Source organism: Meleagris gallopavo, chromosome 1 (genome assembly GCF_905368555.1).
Source record: "Meleagris gallopavo chromosome 1, MGAL_WU_HG_1.1, whole genome shotgun sequence".
Lineage (NCBI taxonomy): Eukaryota > Metazoa > Chordata > Aves > Galliformes > Phasianidae > Meleagris > Meleagris gallopavo.
This window is the reverse complement of record NC_139404.1, coordinates 107,316,608-107,336,844: the sequence shown is the minus strand read 5'-3', so window position 1 is coordinate 107,336,844 and position 20,237 is coordinate 107,316,608. Positions and strand designations below refer to the sequence as shown.

At 43.5% G+C, this 20,237-nt stretch overlaps 2 protein-coding genes across 3 annotated transcripts in view; both read left to right on the top strand.

The window, feature by feature from the left end:
- The window catches only part of C2CD2 (C2 calcium dependent domain containing 2), a 37,341-nt gene extending 32,259 nt beyond the window's left edge, over positions 1–5,082 (top strand). The window contains exon 14 of the mRNA XM_085208976.1: positions 921–5,082. Coding sequence (XP_085065102.1) covers positions 921–1,147 — 227 coding nt within the window. The 3' untranslated portion in view covers positions 1,148–5,082. The remainder of the gene's footprint in view (positions 1–920) is intronic.
- Positions 5,083–8,305: 3,223 nt separating this feature from the next.
- The window catches only part of PRDM15 (PR/SET domain 15), a 32,095-nt gene continuing 20,163 nt past the window's right edge, over positions 8,306–20,237 (top strand). For both annotated transcript variants that reach the window (XM_085208966.1, XM_085208956.1), the window contains exons 1-6: positions 8,306–8,351; positions 10,984–11,077; positions 13,321–13,474; positions 14,255–14,507; positions 15,670–15,792; positions 19,166–19,264. In XM_085208966.1, coding sequence (XP_085065092.1) covers positions 8,315–8,351; positions 10,984–11,077; positions 13,321–13,474; positions 14,255–14,507; positions 15,670–15,792; positions 19,166–19,264 — 760 coding nt within the window. In that variant the 5' untranslated portion in view covers positions 8,306–8,314. The remainder of the gene's footprint in view (positions 8,352–10,983; positions 11,078–13,320; positions 13,475–14,254; positions 14,508–15,669; positions 15,793–19,165; positions 19,265–20,237) is intronic.

Sequence of the window (20,237 nt, the reverse complement as noted above, 5' to 3'; positions counted from 1 at the left end):
TAATCCTTTCTTTTCAACTCCATTGATTGCTGAAACTACAGAGAGTACATTTCTTCCTCTCTCTTTTTTTTAATAAAATACTTTGTACTTTTATTGCACTGGAAGTCTGGAATATGCCTGTTTGACATTTGAGAATCCAGCGTACAACCCACGCTAAGAGCTGTGCATGTGTACGTGTGAACACTATTGTAGCTTTCAGAAGAGCATTAGAAACAAAGTAGAAGGAAGGTGACTTCCACAAGATGTGTGAATTCAAAGTTGGAATCGGAGGATTAACATTTAATTCCTCATAGTTGCATAGTAGCTTTCCTTCCTTTTCAACTGCATCATTTCAGAGAGAACGGGAGGAAAAAAAACTTCTTTAGTGCTCCTCTAGCAATGCGTGTGAGCTCTTCTCAACTCTTCTGCTAACTGTAAGAGCATGGACACATGCATAGATCTAGTACGACCATGGTCTGTCATGAATCGAAGTGATTCAGTTTGCATGATACTTGCATGGAACGAGGAGAAGCAGAAAAATGCATAACTTCATGAAGCCTGAGTTTCTCAGTGGTGTTTGCTTGGGAAAGAGCTGGGTCAGTGGTGGGGGAAGGTGGATTGAGCAGCATGTAGTGTGTGTGTGAGTGCCTGAAAGCATAGTGACTGCTCACCTTTACCAGTATCCAAAATCCCTTCATTCCAGCACGGGCCTCGTGCCCTTGCATCCTCTCAGTTACAGATCATCAACACTGTGGCTCTGAATTCACCACTTCCTTAGCTTTCTAACATAGTTTAATTAGTTATGAGAGTGGTGCTTAAGCTCGAAGTGCTGAGACGAAGGCTTTCTTCAGCAGAGATGCAGTTATAGCTGAAGCTGCAGTCTAGAAGAAAGCAGTCTGGTTTGTCTCAAGTGCCTTTGCCTCTGCTCTTTGCTTTCGCAGGTGGGATTTTGAGAAAGAGTGCAAAGCTCTTTTTCCGTCGTCGACACCATCAGAAGGATCCAGGAATGAGTCAGTCACACAACGATCTCATCTACCTGCAGCAGCCCCTGTCAGAGGAAACGCGCAAGAAGGGAGGCACACTTTCGCGTATTCTTAACAGAAAGCTGCTTTCCAAGAACAAAAGCAAGAGCAAACTGAATGGTGCTTCGGCAGAACCTTTTGTGTAAGGCTGAATGAACGCTCTCTGATGGGATACTTGCACATCAGTTGTTTACAGAGCAGTACCAGAGAACACAAATACAGCTGATGACTTGCATAACATGATGCTCGCTAATACAGTGGTGCAGGAGGAACAGAAGGATTGTATTTTCTGTTTATTTTTCCAGAACGGCTTTCTCTCTGATTACTGTGAAGGTGCTCCTCTGAATACAAGCAGCTCTACTTGCATCATGACAGCTTTCGGAGAACTGTGTGGTGGTGTTGTACAAGGTGAGGGAGAGCAGGGAGTGGAGCAGGGAGCTGAGAACTGAAGAACCGTACCTGCTCTATGATTGAACCACTGTCAGGAGGGGAGATACCACTGTGCTTCCATGCTGAGGCATGGAGCAGTAGCAATGCAAGTCTCAGCTCGTGTTTCTGGTCAGGCTGAAAGGGAAAAGAGACCCAGACCCACTTTGTGTTGTGATTTGAAAACGGGTAAGTTTTCAGAAACAGAGCTAAACCGCTGATTAAGAGAGCCTACTGTAATAACTGTCGCCTGCTATAAGCGCTGCTCAGTCCGTGTAGGTGGAGAGAGGCCTTTTATATTAGCCATAAATCAATAAATTATGCAAATACTTATACTACCATATTATGTAATGTTCTGTATGTAAGTTATACTCTGAGAAACAGAACTTTTTAAAGAATTTACTTGAGTCTACTTGCAAACATTTACAACTTCTCCTCTGTAGCTTTTCTTCCCCGTGTGAGAAGCTGTTGCTGCTAATACAAAAACCTGTAGTAGGGGCTCTACTTCCTTCTCCCAAGTACTTGTTAGACAAGCATATATATATACCATCATATCAAATGCAAAGCTAGGAGCAATAAGTCTTGAATAGAGCATATTTAACCCTATATAAGCTTTTCATTAGACAGCTTATTTTACTTGCCAAATACTTACTGAGATCTTAGAAAATGCAGTTGTGAAGAGAGCTTTTTAAAACAATGATCGCAATTCCCTCAGTCTTTCAGTTTCTAGCTCCACCAGTGTTGTTGCATGCTGAGTGGTTGGTTGAGTTTTCTGATTTATTTTCCTCATTAAATTAGAAAGAAAAACTGGTGAAAGTAAAGGCATAGTTCTTGTTTTAGCTGCTGAAAAGAGCAGAAGGCAGGATTTTACAGGTGCCACCTTGTAGTTTGCCTTCCTGTACATTCCTCCTGAGGACAAAGGACCAAGCCTGATTTCTTTAGCCAAGGAAAACATCCATTCCATTAGAGCTACTGACATGAATGAATGATGGGTTTGTGTTGCTTTGCCAACAGTGATACACACCCCCACACCTCACCCCTTAAAAGAGATACAAGGCTTTTGCAGATATTTTGGTCTTCAACTTTTCTTCAAAAATAGAAAGTCACTGAGGAACAGGAACACGTTTTGAAACTTCACATAGACTTCAGATTCCATGGTAAATTCTTCTACAAAGAAAATCTAGATGCTTGTTGGTTGTTTTTTTTACCAACAGATTAGTAAATAAAGGAAATGTCAAAATCTTTTAACTGAGTCTATAGTTTAAAAATATTACACTTGTATGTAAAAAATCACTGTAGTACAGCAGTCCAGCCTATCAAACAGCTGTACCTCTAAGCATGCTGCTTATTATGAAAACATTTGAAGGTATTTGTATGTTTTATGTTTTGGAAATTTGTTACAAATGACTGTCCTGGAGCTGTAATGTGCTTAAAAATCCCAGTTCAGTAATATGGGTTTGTCCTGCCTGAATGTGCTTGAGCACTTGTGTTTATTGTTAGTTTAACACAAAATAGAACTCTTCATTTGTACTACAGTGACTCGTGATCCAAGCATTCAAAACACTGAATCTCTATTCCCTCGACATGTAATTTTTCCATGCAGAGGACATCTTTGCATGATGGGGCAGGGGAGGAGGAGAGATCCCTCTAGTGTTCTACATGGTCAATTTTGTTTACTGAAGGAAAAAATCTAACCACAAATTCAAGAAATCAAAGCGAGACTGAGCTCCATAGGTAGCATCATCTCTGTACGCTGAGTGCAGAGGGAGCACGTAACACTACTTGAGATCTGTTCGCATTACTGAAGTGGGATTTAACTTATAGAAGTTTTATCATTTACTGTAGAATGTGGTGGAAATAACACTGAATAATGTGCTGACCGCAGGAGAAGGGTTTGCTTGTGTGTTATTTTGAAGAAAAGATAGATCCTGAAGTTTTGGGTTGGTTTCTTTTTCGGTTGATCCTTCTTAAGGTCTTGGTTATTGCCTAAACCCATGTCTTGATGGTGGGAACTGCAATATATATATATATATTTATATATAAAAAAACATACTGCAAATTGTGTGAAGGTTTGGGCTTGCCTATATTAAGAGAATTAACCATTAAGATGAGGAAAGCAAGGCAACTTGTGTTAAGAGGGAATCTTGGTCTTTAATTGCCTTCATTCCTCAGGAAAATAAATAGTGTTTGGTTTGATGTGTGACCTCTACATGTGGCTGGTTGTTCCTCACCTCTTTCTACAAATACTTTGTACTGCCTTGCAAAAATAAGCTGAACTACCAAACCCAAGGGACAGCTGCATTCCTCAGTGGTGGCAACCTTAAGGGCCCATGAAATATTTTCCCTTCCTAGATGACTTTTGCCTTTTAAGATCAGATCTGAGCAGTGGGTTTTTTTTTTTTCCTCTTAGCAGCTGTGCCAGTTGGGTGCTGACTATCAGAAGGAGCTGAGCTTCTGTTCCATGCAGGGAGGGGAGGATCTGTGAGCTGGCAGTGATAATGTTGCACCTTGCACTCTTGGGCACTATCATGTCCCATGCAGTTGTGTGAAGGATGTCAGAGAGAATCATTTAGCTCTACTCTTTGCAGTCTTCATGACTTTAATAACCATGCATTTGAAGAACAGAACAAATCTCAGCATGGTGTTACACAGAAAACTTCATGTTTTCTGCCTTCCAAGTTAATTACCTCAGAACAACAGCTTGGAAACAATTTGTGAAATCTTTCTTCCTTTTTGCCCCTTTCCTTATACTTTTGTGTTTCTAGATCTTTTGTACAGCAGTATAGATACGATATTTCATAAGAGCTATGCTGTGACAGCTTCCTTTTTTTCCTTTCTGAAGCATCATGTAATGCTTTGGTGTTCTTTGTACATGAAATTCCTTAGGAGAAAGTAGCAATGACTACATAAAATGCTGTCAAATTTGTAAAGGGAAACAAAAACCTTGTTTTAACATCTCTTAGTTCTGGTAATTCTAGGCGTTACAAGGCACAAGAGCTCTATACAAGGTAGGAGTCTATTTCTTTTTATTCTATTGCAGCAATTTAATTTAGAGCTGAAGTTAGAGCTAACTGCTTATCATGGTACAGATGAAGCACAGCAGGCTCTAGGCTAAGGCATTCCTGCTGTGAGAGGGAACAACGAACCTCCTGCTCTGACCTCTGCAGGACATAAGTGGATTTATTCCTGTGTTTCAAGTTAGCATGTGCTTCAGCATCTCACTGAGCACAGCCTCCGTGACAAACAATTCAAAGTTAACTACATCACCAGGGTGATTACTCGAAGCTGAGGGTGAATAGTGTCACTTTATTCAGGATATCCAAACTGCTACTATGCAAGGTGCTGGCATGGTGTGGAGGTAACTGGGAAGGATGGATGTGAGGTGTTTTTCCAATCCTGTAGCTTTGTATTTCCCACGAATGCAGTATGCTCTGATATTCCAGGTGGGGTAACATTTTTGTTTTCTGGTACACAACTGTGACAGTCGTTTCTTCTGCTGTGCTTTTTTTGCTTTATTTTGCGCGTGTGTAAAAAATGAAGTTGGTACAGTTACAAAGCCTATGATGTACAGATTTATTACATCACTAAAAAATGTATGGATTTTTAAAAGAAATGCTACTGCTGTACATTCAATAAACACCCGCTGTCTCTGTGCTGTGTGCTGTCCTACATATCCAGCCAGCCACTCTAGGCAGCTTTCTGCTCTCATTCACGAACGTGGCCCTGTTTGCCCATGTTTACCTCGCGTTTATTGCTTAGCTGAAATCCCCTACTGCTCTCCCAGCAGGCTTTCTTTATTTTATCTTCTGCTTTCATCTTGAGTGGTTTAATTTCTGCGCTGTGACCAGAATCGCACAATCATTAAGGCTGGAAAAGATCCAGCACAGCCACCAGCCCACCGTGCCCGCTAGCCACGCTCAGACTCCCCTCGCCTGACTCACTGCTAAAAAGAAGGGTTCCCTGGACTCCCCGAAGCCCGCTTTCCCTTCTCTTCGAGTTCCCAGGTTGCGAGCTCCCTACCTGAGCCCGTTCCCCGCCCTGGGACCGCCGGCGGCGCGGCGGGCAGGGCGCAGGGCCGGGCTACGGAAGCGCCGATCTGCATGGCAGCGGCTGCCGGCAGGAGCGGGCCTCGCGCACGCCAAGCCGGACACGGCTCCCGCCCCGACGGCCTCCCGTCAGGGTCAGCGTCCGCGCGCCGCCCCGTCCCGCTACCGACGGCCGCCCTCGCTCCCCGCGGCGGCGGCGGACTACGCCTCCCGGCACGCTCCGCGCACGGCGCGGCTTCCGCTGGCGCGTGGTTTCCGGAGCGGATCGGAACCCGGAGTCCGGATCCGATCCGGCTCGGGCCATTCCCAGGGCAGGTAACGCCGGCTCCCCGCGCCTCCCCCCGCGCCCCGTCCTCGCGGATCTCCCCCCTCGGCGCTCCGCTCCCCGTCCTTCCCTTCTTCCCCCAGTGCCGCCGTCCCTCTGCTTCCCGGGGCTCGCGGGGCCGGGCCGGGCCGGGGGCGGCGGCGGCGAGGGCTCCCGGTGCGGGAGGGCGGCCCCGCCGCCTCCTCCTCCTCCGCCGCCGCCTTCTCCATGCCGCCTGTTCTTTGTTACAGGGCCGCGCCGCGCCGCGCGGAGGGAGGGCGGTAGGAAGGGGGGCGAGGCGGGTCCGAGGCAAAACCCGGCGGAGCCGCTCCCGGATCCCGGGCCCCGCCGCCCGTCGGGCTCCGGGCGGTCGCTTCCCGCCGCCCGCCGCGCCACGCCGTCGGCGCCGCGCTTAAACTCGGCCCGGCCGCCTCTCCTCTCGCCCCTCGAGGCTTCGGGACCCCCCGGTGCCCCTCGGTACCGCCGGCGGCAGCGCTCGCTACGCCGCCGGGCTCCGGCCTCGGCGGGGCGGGGTGCCGAGCGGGATGGGCGGCGCCGCGCGCTTCGTAACGGCCGCCCCGCCGCGTGGGGGGCGGAGGGGCTGCCCCGCACCAAGCGGGCACGCGGTGCTTTGGTGTGCCGAGGGTCGGGGTGCGCCGTGAGGGAAAGCCGGTGAGCTTCGGCCTGCGCGTGGCGGGCAGCGCCGCCCGCCTGCGTGCTGCGGCCCCCTCAGGCACCGCTGCGCTGGCTTGTGCGGGCAGAAAATCCTGTTTTCGCGCTGTTGTTGGCTTAACCGTGCTGTCGGTTTATGTAAAATTCTGGAGTTTCCCCAGAAGCTTGGATTGTCGCTGCGAAACGGGAATGTAATTATGTGCAGTGGCTTAGTGGAGTATTTTTCTGACACAAATACATGGAAAAAAATAATGAGATGTGGCCCTGAACAGGAGCAGATGAAAATTAAAAGCCCCAAAGTCTGTCTTCGGTGTTCGATCTGCCCTTTCTTATGCTCTTCGTGAAGTAGGAAGAGAGGAGAGATGGACAGCCCCTCAGGAACTGGTGGCAAGGCACAGAGCGAGACACAAGGCAGTCACAGAATCATAGAATGGCCTGGGTTGAAAAGGACCACAAAGATCATCTACTTGCAGCCCCCCTACTCTGTGCAGGGTTTCCAACCACCAGACCAGGCTGCACAGAGCTACATCCAGCCTGGCCTTGAATGCCCCATGTGAAGAGGGAGGGATACGTCTGATACACGTTTTTCTTTCCTGCCTTTTTCAAAGCCTAGCAGGTCACAGGAACCGTGGATGATGAATCTGAAATGCTGCGGTGTGGAAAATGCATGTTCTGGCTCCAAAAATGAAAATTAAGCTAACACAGATAACTGACATACAGTGCCTAGTCAGCTGAGTGTTGAGTGACCCTTACAGTTTCTCTCCGTCACCTTGACCAGTATCTATTCTCTTAAGATTCCTCCTCCCCTTTATTGCTGTTCTCAGTCTATGGCTACCAGAACAAGATCGACTTTGCTACCTCAATGATGCTGAAAGTCGTCAATCTGCTGCTTGGGAAGCGTGACAGAGAGGACGAAAGGACAAGTGCCTCTGAAGAGCAGCTTGCACAGCAGCAGTGCTGATCTGCTGCTGCACTCTGTCCCCTGTGTATCGAAACCATTGTCTGAAGAGAGGATTTGTTAACTTAGTTGTGCTTAGGGTGAGTCTTGTCAGGGCACAAACTACATAATAATAACTAGGCGTGCACCTCTTGAAATAGCACAGACCATCCACAAAGCAAAAGTTAGAAAGCAAAGCAAGCCATGTTTGCCTTCAGTCTGTGATTCACCCTGTTTTGCTCTCGTTTACTTTGGGTTTCCAATTCATTGTGTACAACACTTTCAGAAAAAGAAGTTTTAGGAATTTCCCTGGATTGCTGCTTCTGCTTAAATGTTTTGTTAGGTGTGTTTAGTTCCCAGAAGCCATAGCCAGGGTAGACTTGTGCCTCAGAAGCAGTCCCCGCCACTTACCAGCAGGCAGTTGTTAGGAAGGGCTGTGCTGCTGTAGGCTTTGGGAAAGCTTTATGGGGAACACAGCCTTACAGCAAACCCCTGGCCAGAGCCCTCCTTGGGCTGCTGCCCAGATAATTGACAGCAGAATCCCTGCACCACAGCACCTGTGAGTCTCTGCTGCCTTGGTTTGTTTTTGGTCTTGTTTCCTCTTATCCACCCTCTCACAGGTTCAAGCTCTTACTCTCTCCTGTTTCTTCTCGACCAACATCCCTACTGTTTCTGCAGCCTCATTCTCTATACATTCTTGTTCTAGACTGTACACCTGCTGTAATACAGCAGTTACTGGGGCATTTTTAGCAACTGAGATTTTTGTTTAACTTTCCATTTGTACCCCTGCAGGGGCCAGTAGTATATATTTGGATATGCTCTGCGTCAGTCAGCATCATCACTCCGTAAAGGGATGTTTCAATAGTATGTTGAAAGTAAAACTCAGGCAGAACTAACATCACCTGTTGTGTTTCGGCAGGTTTAAAAGATGGCTGAAGATGGCAGTGATGAGACTGTGTTTGTTTGTAAGTATTAAAAAGAAGATTATTTACTTCTCCTTATGTGATTTGTCTGTGCAGGACTTTGGAAATTCAAGACCAAAACAGACTCAGTTTTTATTTAGAAAAGTATTTATGTAAAGGAAGCTGAAACAGCTTGTGGAGGAGTAGAGAGAAGGTTGCTAATTTTAAGCATACCCATATTCCTATTTTCATTGGCAACAAACAAGCAAAGAGCTCTGTAGATGTGACTTAGCACAACAGCTTCTTCGTTGCTGAAATAAGTGTGGCTGAAGGCCCAGAGCTTGCCAGGGACTAGTCTATGTCCTGTCCTTGTTCTGCTGGCTTTAGCAGCCAGAGGTTGCTCCATGTGGATCTCAGATCTCTAGCCTGAGTTAAACATCTGCACCTCTATGGGAGGAGTCTGCAGACTTGTTCTTTCAAAACAAACCCCATGTGAGATGTGCTGCCCAACCTGGCAGGTCTTGCTCATGCTGTACACTGTTTTCTTGTGCCTCCGTGGCTAAGCCAGCATTTCACACACTTGGAAAGAAGTAAATGCTTACTTGTCCACTTACTTGTGGACTCGGATACTGGGGATCTGATCTGGGAAGAGCAGAACAGAGCCTATGTCCTTGATAGTATTCATCCACAGTCTTTTGCTCTTGATGGCACTACAGCTGCACGTCAGCCTTATGGCAACTGTATGGGAAAGATTTTCCTGCTACCACAGATTTACTAGAGTTCCTATAACCCACCCTAGTGGGTACCAATAAGGATGGGGATGTGATGTCATTCCCTATTGCAGATGGAAGGTGGCACGCAGCCTTTTTTCCTCTTCCAGTGAAAGTTACAATCACAGAATTTCTCAAGCCTTCTTGTATTCTAAGATTTTACCATGGAATATGGGGACTGCGTAAGTTCCCAAAAAGTGAGTTGTTGTAAATGACATTGTGCATTCCCATGGTTAACATCACTGAGTATCTATTTCATAGACATAGGAGAGTTTTGGAATATTTTCATAAAAGTCTGTGCATATACACCCTGCAGGGTATTTTGCCATTTATGCAAAATGCTTGGTTTAGCTTAATTGTGTATTTTTCCTGTGGCTGTAATGTCTTGAGGGTGTCACATACGGAGAGTGTACCTCCAGCTTTGGGGATGGCTGCTGTAAGGCATCTCTTAGATTTTGAGAACTGTGCCACACACTGTTGGTCTCATATTCCCTCTGCTTTGATTATTCATCCACGATGCAGTGAGAACCACATATAATTTATTTCTACATGTAGTTTGGGACAATGCTTGCTGAGCCTATAGAGCAGCTATTTTTGTAGAAGTAGAGGGTGCTTAAATGTAGTCAAAAGATAAGAGGAATAGAGAAGTAAGTGTTTTGTTTCCTTTGGCAGCAAAGCCAGTTTGAGAAGCTGTCATTCTGGCAATTTCTTCCAGGTCTCATTGGTGGTGACAGCCTTTGCGGGTGATAATCTAATTCCTTTCAGCACTTCTGTTTTACACAATCCTCCCTGGCTCCTCCACCCTGGTTGGTGTTGGAAATTTATATTTAACCCAGATTATATCAAGTGCGATGTGAACTACAAGTGATTGAATTTGATACATGTCAAACGTGGAGGAGTGGTGGTATGTTAAATTGCACCTTAGGGGAGGGGGAGGTGGCTTGGCTGTAGGCTTGAGGTTTGATGGCAGTGTGTGAGTAACACCTCACCACTTGTCCTTCCCTCTGATCCATCTGTCTGGTGCTGTACAGCAAACTGGGCTGGGAAATTCATTCAGCTGGAAAAGGCACTGATGGGAAAAAATGGTTATTTCGTGATTTGGTTCCAAGGACATCAGAAGCTGCAGGAACCCCGCAGATATTGTTAGTTCACTGAGATGAACTTGCAGGGAGAGGTTTCCAGTCAAGAACGCAGAGCATTTTTAGCACCTGGAACAAAACTGCTTTATTTCTTGTTCTTATTGCAAACAAAGTGTAGGCGCCCTCTGTTTTGCAGCCTTACTGGGGTTAACTGACTTGCCCTTGTGAGTGTGGAGCTCTGAGAGGATAACCTGTCTGTGATGATCTCTTATGCTGCGTCAGCTGCTGACCAGGCAGGGCAGTTTGACTGCTGTTTTTCACAGCGAAACAATGTGAATGCATTTGAAATCCTGCTAAGCTGGCTTATATTAGAAAGTTTCAAATTATCCTACTCTGAAAATTATTTTGTAGGGGCCTTTCAGCTCTGGTAATTTATACTTACGCTAACACTTAACTTAGTGATCTGAAAGTGAGTTAAGAAGTAGTTTGAATGCATTGCTTAGCTGACTTGTTTAGGAAGATACCAGAAGCTGTCCCCAGGCACTGCTAACTCAGTACTGGCTGCTGCCCACACCATACCTGAGGAGTGTGACTGCATCAGCTGTGGCTCTAGGCTGAGTTTGGCTCCTGCTCTGCCCTCATGTCATGCACAAGATCCCCTATTTGTGCCCAGGGATGGGGTTTGTGTCTCTGATTTCTAAAAGGACTGCACTGTCCAAGCTGTTTCCAAAAACCCTTAGATGTATTTTAGTTTGTGATAGATCTTGTACTTGACTCTTGAGAAAGAGGCAGGTGTTCTACAGCAGTATTTTCCATGAACTCTGTTTGCTGTCTGCTTCCTTGCAGGGTGCGAGGACTGTGGGCAGTACCATGATTCAGAGTGCCCTGAGCTGGGCCCGGTGGTGACAGTCAAAGATTCCTTTGTATTGAGCAGGGCCAGGTAAGGAGCATTTGTGTTAGTGCTGATTAACTGATGCTCACGTTAGTTCTTTAAGTCGTGTTTGCTCTTTATTGGGTATTATCGCTGTTTCACTGACAGCTGAGAAGCGAAGCCCTAGTCTGTGAAAAGGACACAGCCTTTATTAAATAGAAAACTGATGCATGCACTTAATTGCTCTTCTGAATCAAAGCCAAAAAATAACTCGCTGTTCATCGGGATTTGGCTTCTTTGCTTAAGTTTCTGGCAAAAAATCAGATAGCTCCAGATGGGGGGGTGACTTTTGCCTTGGTCACAGATCTGCAGCTCCTTTCTCTCCTCAAATGCAACATGCTGGCTTCAGACAAGCGTACGTAGATTTCCCTGTGCTGTGAATGGTTGTATCTTTCTGCGTGATATTATCTCTGTAACTCCTCCATGGAGAAGCAAAACAAGTTGTTCTCATTATTGTGACTCTTGACAAATGGTTGTGGATAATGCTCCTGTCAGGAAATCTACAACAGCGCAACAGAAACAGCCATGCTTGCTAAAAGAAACAAGTAGACTAAGTGTCATTAGAAGAAAATAGCACTGAAGTAGCACATTATTTTTACTTTTGGCATTGTAAGCAAAATTCATTAAAAGGTGTAAAATGAGAAAAAACAGCTATAATGAAGATGTAGTACAAATCCAAAAAGGGAAGGGAGTTTGTGTATCTTTATATGCTTCTTGTTAGGAATAGTAAAAACTGGTGATGGAGGTGCTTTTCTAATGCACAGAAAGTGGCCAGTGCAGTAAGTCTCCAACCCATCCCAAAAAAATTCAGTGACAAGCTAAACTGTTATTTTTTACCTTTTATGGTGGGGTGTGTTTTTATTGCCTTGTGATTTAATACTCTTGTTTATTCGTATGGTGAAGGACTGTAGTAATGTCCAGATGTTCCAGCTGAGAGCGTTTGTGAATGTGATGTGTGCCCTGGTTTTCAGCTGCGTTTAGCAGATGCGTAGGTATTCCCTAGTTCTCTAGTGGAAGTGCTGGCTGCTGGAGAGTGGATTTGAAAGCAGAGCTTAAAAATGACCATATTACAGGAAAAAATATATATATCCTTGAAGAGTTTACAGCCGAAAACAGGTAGGATAAGAAACGGAAACAAGAAATGTAATTGAAACAAGATGAAATTTATTTTACATCTGGGGAGCAGTAGCTGAGAGAGTGATTTGTCTGAGGTTGAGGGCAAGTTTAACCACAAACCTGGATATGGATGTCTTAAAACCCAGTCTATTTGTGTAACCACATGGTAGTTGTTTTCCTCTGTTCTGCTGAAAATTGTAATTGTTTTATACAATTGTAAACAATTGTATAAAATTGTTCCTATATGGTTAGAAAAAAAAGAGTGTTAAGAAATATCTCCTGAACTTCACAAACTCTACTACTGTATAATTCTTTTATTAAAACCAAAAGCTTTTCTTTTCTTTCTTTTTTTTTTTTTTTCAGTTCATTTGCTTATCACTAAGATTGTAATCTTTTTGTATTTCTCTTCATGTAGACAGGAAAGTAGATGAGGCATTGTCAGCCCTTATAGAGAAGTCAGCCTGCCCAATTAGATTTTGACCCATTAGCACAGAGTTGAAAAACCAGGGTTGTACTTGGTGTCTGACAAAGGCATCCCAATGTGCATATAGCAGTGTAGTCAGAGAGACTGTTGAAAGCCCTCCTAAAGTCAAGGGAAATTGTATTCACTGCCCTTCCCTCATCCACAAACCTCTGTGGCAATGACTGTATCAGGTGTGACTGTTTCCTGTTCCTCGTGTGCCCATAAATACCTCACAGAAAGTCTTGCTCCACAGTTTTCCCAAGGCCTGAAGCAGGGCAAACCAACCTATAGTTCATTTTGACTCTTTCCTGTAGATGAGTGCAACATTTGTTTTTCTCTAATCATCAGGGACCTTTCCTAATGCCACGATATTTTAAAGATGAGACCGAGTAGCTTCAATTTGGTGCTGGACCATCCCTTCCACCCACAGACTCAGCCTATTGAGTCCCTGGACTTAGATGGGTGGAGTGCTCTTAAGTAACTGCTGATCTGGCCCTCCTCCACTGCTGTTAGTTTTTCTCTTCTGTTTATGAATTCTCATAGAAATAAAGTTATTTTGACAGGAGACAGTTTTCTGTCACTGGAGAGTGGAGGAGCGAATTCTGACATCGTTCTTCCCTGGATTCCTGCACTTTTGTCCCATATATGACTCAGTTCTTTATTCAATTCTTAGATCATCTCTCCCTTCTAATTTGGAGATAAGACAATTGGAAGACGGGACTGAAGGAGTATTTGCTTTGACTCAGCTAGTGAAACGTACCCAATTTGGCCCATTTGAATCCAAGAGAGTTGCCGAGCTTGAAAAAGAAACAGTTTTTCCCCTAAAGGTAAGATGTGGCATGTAAAAAGCAATAAAAGGGAATCAGCTTTACCCATGATGGTTTTATGCTTTCTGCCACTGTGGAAAAAAATGGGCAAAGAATGTTACTGGGATATTTTTTAGGCATATACTGTAACAGTTTAATCTACAGAAGCGTTCTGTGGGAGATAAGAGCTAGGATATAATCCAATCACACGATTGCTTGTCTGTCACTTGGATGTGAATACAGGAAGTGTCAGGCACATGGCAGTTCATTTCAGGGTTTTAATCATTGCCTTCACTTTGATCTTGTTTGCTTAATCAGTGGTACGTTCATTAGTCTTATGGAACATGCAGAATGAGTTCTGCATTTGCTTTATTTTTCTCCTGACAAGTTTTGGTGGGAGAAATACCGTGGTAAAAAATTTAATTCATCCTTATGTTTTCAATAATACATGACTCAGAAGCAAAGATTTAGAAATGTGATGCAGGGGCTGATGGATGTTTCACAGTGTGCTGTTAAGGTTTCAATCTGTTCTCCTTTGTAGAGTCATTCGCATTTGGTGAAAAACTAGTGGCTATACCAAGACTTTTTGGGATGGGGGTTCTCTTTATTCCCATCCTGCCCCAGGTAGCCTGTCTCAGACTTACTCCTCTGAGGATGTGACTGATTGATGATGCAAACGTTGCAACTTTGAGGTTGTTCAGTGAACCTGATGTACTTTGAATGAAAACCACTGCAAAAGCAGCAAATAAAAGTTATTTTTAACTGCATTTTTTGTTATCGCGTATATAATATGCTTGGCAGGTGTTCCAGAAAGATGGGCCTTTGTTACATTTTGACACCTCAAATGAAGATGATTGCAACTGGATGATGATGGTGCGACCAGCCACTGAACATGAGCATCAAAACTTAACTGCCTTCCAGCATGACAATGATATTTATTTCACCACCTCCCGGGACATCCCACCAGGAACTGAGCTGCGAGTGTGGTATGCGGCTTTTTACGCCAAAAAAATGGAAAAGCCAATGCTGAAGCAGGTCACTAGTATTTCCAATGGTATGTGTGGGGGCCTTTTTTCCTTCTTAAGGACCCAAACCTGTTAGGGACTGCTAGTTATAACTGATAGTGCTGTTTATCGGTTAGCTCTGACCCTGAATGTGTTAGCCTTTAGAGTCAGGCTAACCTGTATACATGGTTACCTTACAAGAAGAAAGCACAGATTCTTCACCATGATATATCTCAGCTTTTGAAAGCAGAAGGATGACCTACTTGATGATTCAGCCTCTTCAGGCTCAACAAACTGGATAATTAGTTCTTAATTGAAGAACTGGTAGCTGCATCAAAAACACTTGAGGATACGAGAGCAAAGGGGCTCAGTTGTCAATGTATGTCTAAATGTATATGCAGAATTGGTAAAGAAGCCATGTTTTTTCAGTTGTAGTGAAAATGTTTTGGTTTTGCTTAAAACTGCTGTACAGTTCTGAAAAACTTTTACCTTATGCAGCTTTATATGGAACCCACTAGAATGACATAAGCTCAGAAGTAAGCCTCCATTCCACTTGATTGCCTGTGCATTGGCAAAAAAGGCAGCAGATTTACTAGAGTCCAAATTAGAATTGCCAGAGGTCTTTTATCCCTCCGCCCCTCTTTTTTTCCTATATTTGCATTTCTTTAGCTAAAAAGCGTGATCCTTCAGCATTGCAAGGGCAATTTCTGTTGTTGAGTTAGGTGTACTCCCATCTGGTGTTATTGCTACACTGAGTATAATTTGGGGTGACAAATGGCCTGCGGAGAGGCCAGTGCTAATAAATACAGCTGATCTTGGTGGTAAGCACAGTCTGGAATGCTGAATCAGTCCTGTTAACTTGTTTCTGAATTTAAGATTTTTCCAAGTGGTATTAATTGAAGGGTTTCATCTTTTTCCTCTTTAGTTTAAACCATTAATGTATTTTCACATTCAGAAAGGTTTTTAAAAATATTGTTAAGGTATGTCCTGCTTTCTCACTTCATCACTTTCACTATATAGCCTAGAATGTGAAAGGCACGTTGTATAAAATTGGGGAGCAAGAATGTGCTGGTTAGGATTTTGCATGGTAATGTTTTCTGCAGGCCTGCTATAAGGCAAGACTTTTTGATTATAATTGCTGCCATCAGCAAAGAACAAGAAAATCAAAGGGTTTGGAAAGTAAAGAAATGGAACTGTTTTTCCTCTCCATAGATATGTGCTTGGTAGTGATGGAATGTGATAAAGAAGGGAACAAAGTCTCTTCAAAGCCCTCGACTGTCGTCCTCCCCCATAAAAAAACAAAGAAATCCAGCACACCAGTAGCTGATCCAACAGGTATGCAAAGTTACGGTAGTTTTAAGAGAGATAGAGGGTAGGTGTAAACCTAAAAATCTTCTAGGTATAGCACTTCAGCGTAGTTACCACAGTTATATATTCAGCAAGTACTTATTTAGAGGGTATTTGAAAGCCTAGATTTTTCTCGGCCTTTTCACAGTTGCACATGTGCAGCTTAAAAAGTGACAAAAGGGACAAAAATTCCTTTAGCCGGATGATTTTCATGAAAACAACTGCATCTGACTTTGGAGGTAATATGGGCTGAGTCAGGGGAGGTGCAAAGAAAATCTTTAGACTTTCTATGCAAAGTGCAATTGTCAAATGGTCAGGATCTAGAAGAAAACATGAGAATGTGAGTGTAAGAACAGTGCTGTTTGGAAAGAACAGGAACACTGGCCAGCCCCACGTTACAATAATGCTAGAAGTCTAGAACAGTTCAGACTGCATTGAGTAGAACATGAACTCAAATTTAGTTAAATTTGTAAGCAATACAGATATTATTGGCAAAGAATATGGAGGTCAGAACATAACTGGTGGTGTCACAGACAATCAGTCCCCGAGGCTGATTATGAAGCAGTCTGCACGTAATCTCTGGTAAATGGAACAATGGAGTTAGAGTCCTTTTAACAAAAGTCACCATGTCTAAAAGTAAACTCAGAGTATATAGCAGTATATAGCATATATAGGGTATATAGTATATATGGAGTTCAGGATCAAAAGAAAGCATTCTGTGTCTGTTCTTCGAAAAAGTTGGTTAAATTTTACTTACTAGTATTAAAAATAGTCAGGAGAAGAGCAGAAGGTTGCAGATGTGTAACAGAGAACTTCATCAGAAGAGGTCTATTCATTTTACATGGATACTGTCACAGTCTAAATATGAAGCTGGCCAAACAGCTGCTTTTCAGTTCAGAGTGCTGATTTTTCCAGGAAAAAAAAATGATGAAGAATTTGAACAACGCTTTCTACATCCTTCACTCTACTGTCTGAAAGCCCAGCTTTAACAGAAACAAAATGCTGCTGTTATACTTTGGGAACCCTGAAGTATTCCCACTGCTTGTAGTGTTTTCGTGTTTCCACAACAAAATATGCCTTTTTTTTGAATCTTATACTGGTCCTAAGACCTGCAAAGCTATTGCAAACTGACAGATCTTTGCTTCACCCTGGAAGCCTGACAAAGTGGGAAGCTAAGCAGATCATGACTCTTCCTGGGTAATCAGTGTACAACTGGGGTCTCTAAGAGCAAGGGAGACACAGAATGAAGGACAATTTTCAAAAACAGACTTCAGTTTTACAGATGGCAAATTGTCATTTTTACTAGCCACAGCAAATTCATGACATAGATCCAATACCTTACTTGTTGCTTAATAGTTTGACGTTTTTTTTTTTAATTATGCAGGATTTTGCTGTTCAGGTTTGCTGTCTTTTGTCTCCTATACAAATTGTCAAGATAGTATTTATTTTTTTTTCATAGCCTCTGAAGAAGGAATTCCTGTTTTTGAATTATTGGGAATCATTCAGACTGAGAAGTGGGCACATGAGAACCTAATGAGGTTCAACAAGGCCAAGTGCAAAGTGTTGAACTTGTTTTGGGGCAATCCCAGGTGCTTTATACAGACTGGGCGAAGAACCCCTTGAGAGCAGCCGCATGGAGAAGGACTTGGGGGTCCTGGTGGACGAGAAGCTGGATGTGAGCCAGCAGTGTGTGCTTATAGCCTGGAAGTCAACTGGGTTCTGGGCTGCATTGAAAAAGAGGTGGCCAGCAGAGAGAGAGAGGTGATTGTCCCCCTTTACTCGGCTCTTGTGAGGCCTCATCTGGAGTGCTGCGTCCAGGTCTGGGGTCTCCAGTACAGGAAGGACATGGAGCTCTTGGAGTGGGTCCAGAGGAGGGCCATTAAGATCTTCAGAGGGCTGGAGCACCTCTCCTATGAGGAAAGGTTGAGGGAACTGGGCTTGTTTAGTTTGGAGAAGAGAAGGCTCTAGAGAGATAGTTCCAATATTTGAAAGGAGCATATAAACAGGAGGGAGAATGGCTGTTTACAAAGGTGGATAATGAAAGGACAAGGGGGAATGGTTTTAAACTAAGACAGAGGAGGCTTAGGTTAGATATTAGGAAGTTTTTCATACGTAGGGTGGTGATGAACTGCATCAAGTTGCCCAAGGAGGCTGTGGATGCCCCATCCCTGGAGGCATTCAAGGCCAGGCTGGATGTGGCTCTGGGCAGCCTGATCTGCTGGTTGGTGACCCTGCACCGTAGCAGGGGGGTTGAAGCTAGATGATCCTTGTGGTCCTTTTCAATCCAGGCCATTCTATGATTCTGTGATTTTTATGTATTTATTACAGTGTGGATGAGATCTGATATGTGTAGTGTAGAACATTGAACATGCTTGTAGTAGCCTCAGAGAACCTTTTATTTTGGCTTAAGAGCAAAGAACAAGAAGGATGAAGTATGTTTATCATCCCAGTACAGATGGGGTACAGATTAGGCAGAGAGAGTTTGACTGACTTGCTTACTGTCAAACAGTTTGAATCTTCTGTGCTGGTGTTCACTTAATCTAATTACAGTGTCATCCTCCTTTTCTGGGGGATTCTTGTACGCTGTGGAATATTCCGTGTATACCAAAAAATCTGTGAACTGGTCTAGATTTATGAGATACTCTTGACAAATGTAGACAGATCATCCAAGGACTGAAAGATAATGGTCTGTGCGCAAAGTAACCATTTTCCTTTGTTTTTAACTCCAGATCCATTTTCCTCTCTATTTCTTCTCGTATGCCAGCTGATAGGCTAATTAAAATCCTAATACAGTAGACTGGTAGAATATCCAATTAACGAAACTAATCAAAACCAGGTTTTCATTATTCTCACCCATACATCTGTTCATCCAAATGTTTTTAATCTGTGATGCTCTGCAGAGAGAGCAAGGATGATTTTTTTACTTCTGTCCTCAGCTCACCCAGTAGAGTACTGGTAGCTCCAATTTTAATGGTGCAAAAAAATTCTTTTTATTGTGCCTTTGATCATCACAGCTCTTCAGAAGGTGACAAAGAGATCCTTAGGGCTTTACAAAAGCACCAGTGTTCTCCCCTGCAACCGTTCTTTTCTGACTTCAGGTGTTCATGTCTGCAACGTCCCGAAGTGGCCCCAGAGAATAAATCAAACTTCATTTTCTTTTGAATTAAACATGTACAGGCATCTGATTACATTGGTGGAATATAGCTGGGAAGTCAAAAATTAAGCAGCTGCCTCTGTGAGCCTCTTATTGCTTAAATCATCGTTTGTGGTATGCAGGGAGTCACTGTAAGCTGAATAAGACTACAAGGATTTACTACTTTCCCATATTCAAAGCTTTAGAGTATTTCTTCTTGTGATTTAGTGAGCACTCCAGAAGGCAGTGGAGCTGCAGAAGCAGAGCCCAGCCAGTGGACGTGTAAAGTGTGTTCATCTGCTTTCCAGGAGCCTCAGCTTTTGACAGGTAAGGAGTGTTAAAAATTGATGATGGTACTGAGAAGTGTTAGGGGAGTTCCATTCTTCCAGACTGCAAAGCTATATCCTTGTCCATGATGCAGTAAGATAAAGATTTTATGTTTTTGTTCCTTTGACAAAGAGGGTAGGGATGAGGGGTAGGTAAAATGATGTTATTAATATGGCAGCAAGCAATCTCTGGGCAAACAGCTGAGATATTGAATCTAGAAAATCATTATCAAGAAAAGGACAGGAATATTAGGAATATCAAGGACAGGGAACTGCATAAACAGTGTATAAGATCAGTGAGTGATCCCAGGTTACACTTAATGATGCTGTCTGTCTGGTGTTTGTGACACAGATATAGTAACAGTAATTAAATATGTTTTTTCTGCATTTCATTTGCAGTTATTTTATTCAGTTTAAAAAAAAAAAAAAAACACCTTAAAAGGTTTGAGAGCTCTCACCATTTGAATCGTTTTTGAAAAGGACACTTGGGTTGCTAAATAACTTGGGTATTTGGAAAAATTTACCCATTATCATAGAATCATAGAATCCTTAGGGTTGGAAGGGACCTTTAAATGTAATATGTAGCCCAACACACCTGCAATGAACAGGGACACCACAGCTACATCAGGTTGCTCAGGGCCTCATCCAGCCTCGTCTTGAAAGTCTCCAGGGATGGGACATCAACTACATCTCTAAGCAACCTGTTCCAGTGCCTCACTACCCTCACTGTAAAAGACTTTTTCCTCATGTCCAACCTAAATCTACCCTCTTTAGGCTTGAAATTATCAGGGGCACAACCTGTTTCCGGTTACATCTAACAGACCTCTTAAAAATTGCAGTCAATGTTAGTAATTACATGAACGTTTATCAGACTGTTTGCTGTTAGTTAGGATGGTCTTGTGACTGCTTTTGAAATAATTTGAAGTGAGTCATTGTTAAATGAGGTTGGCCTGTTCAATAGGCTTCAGATCTAT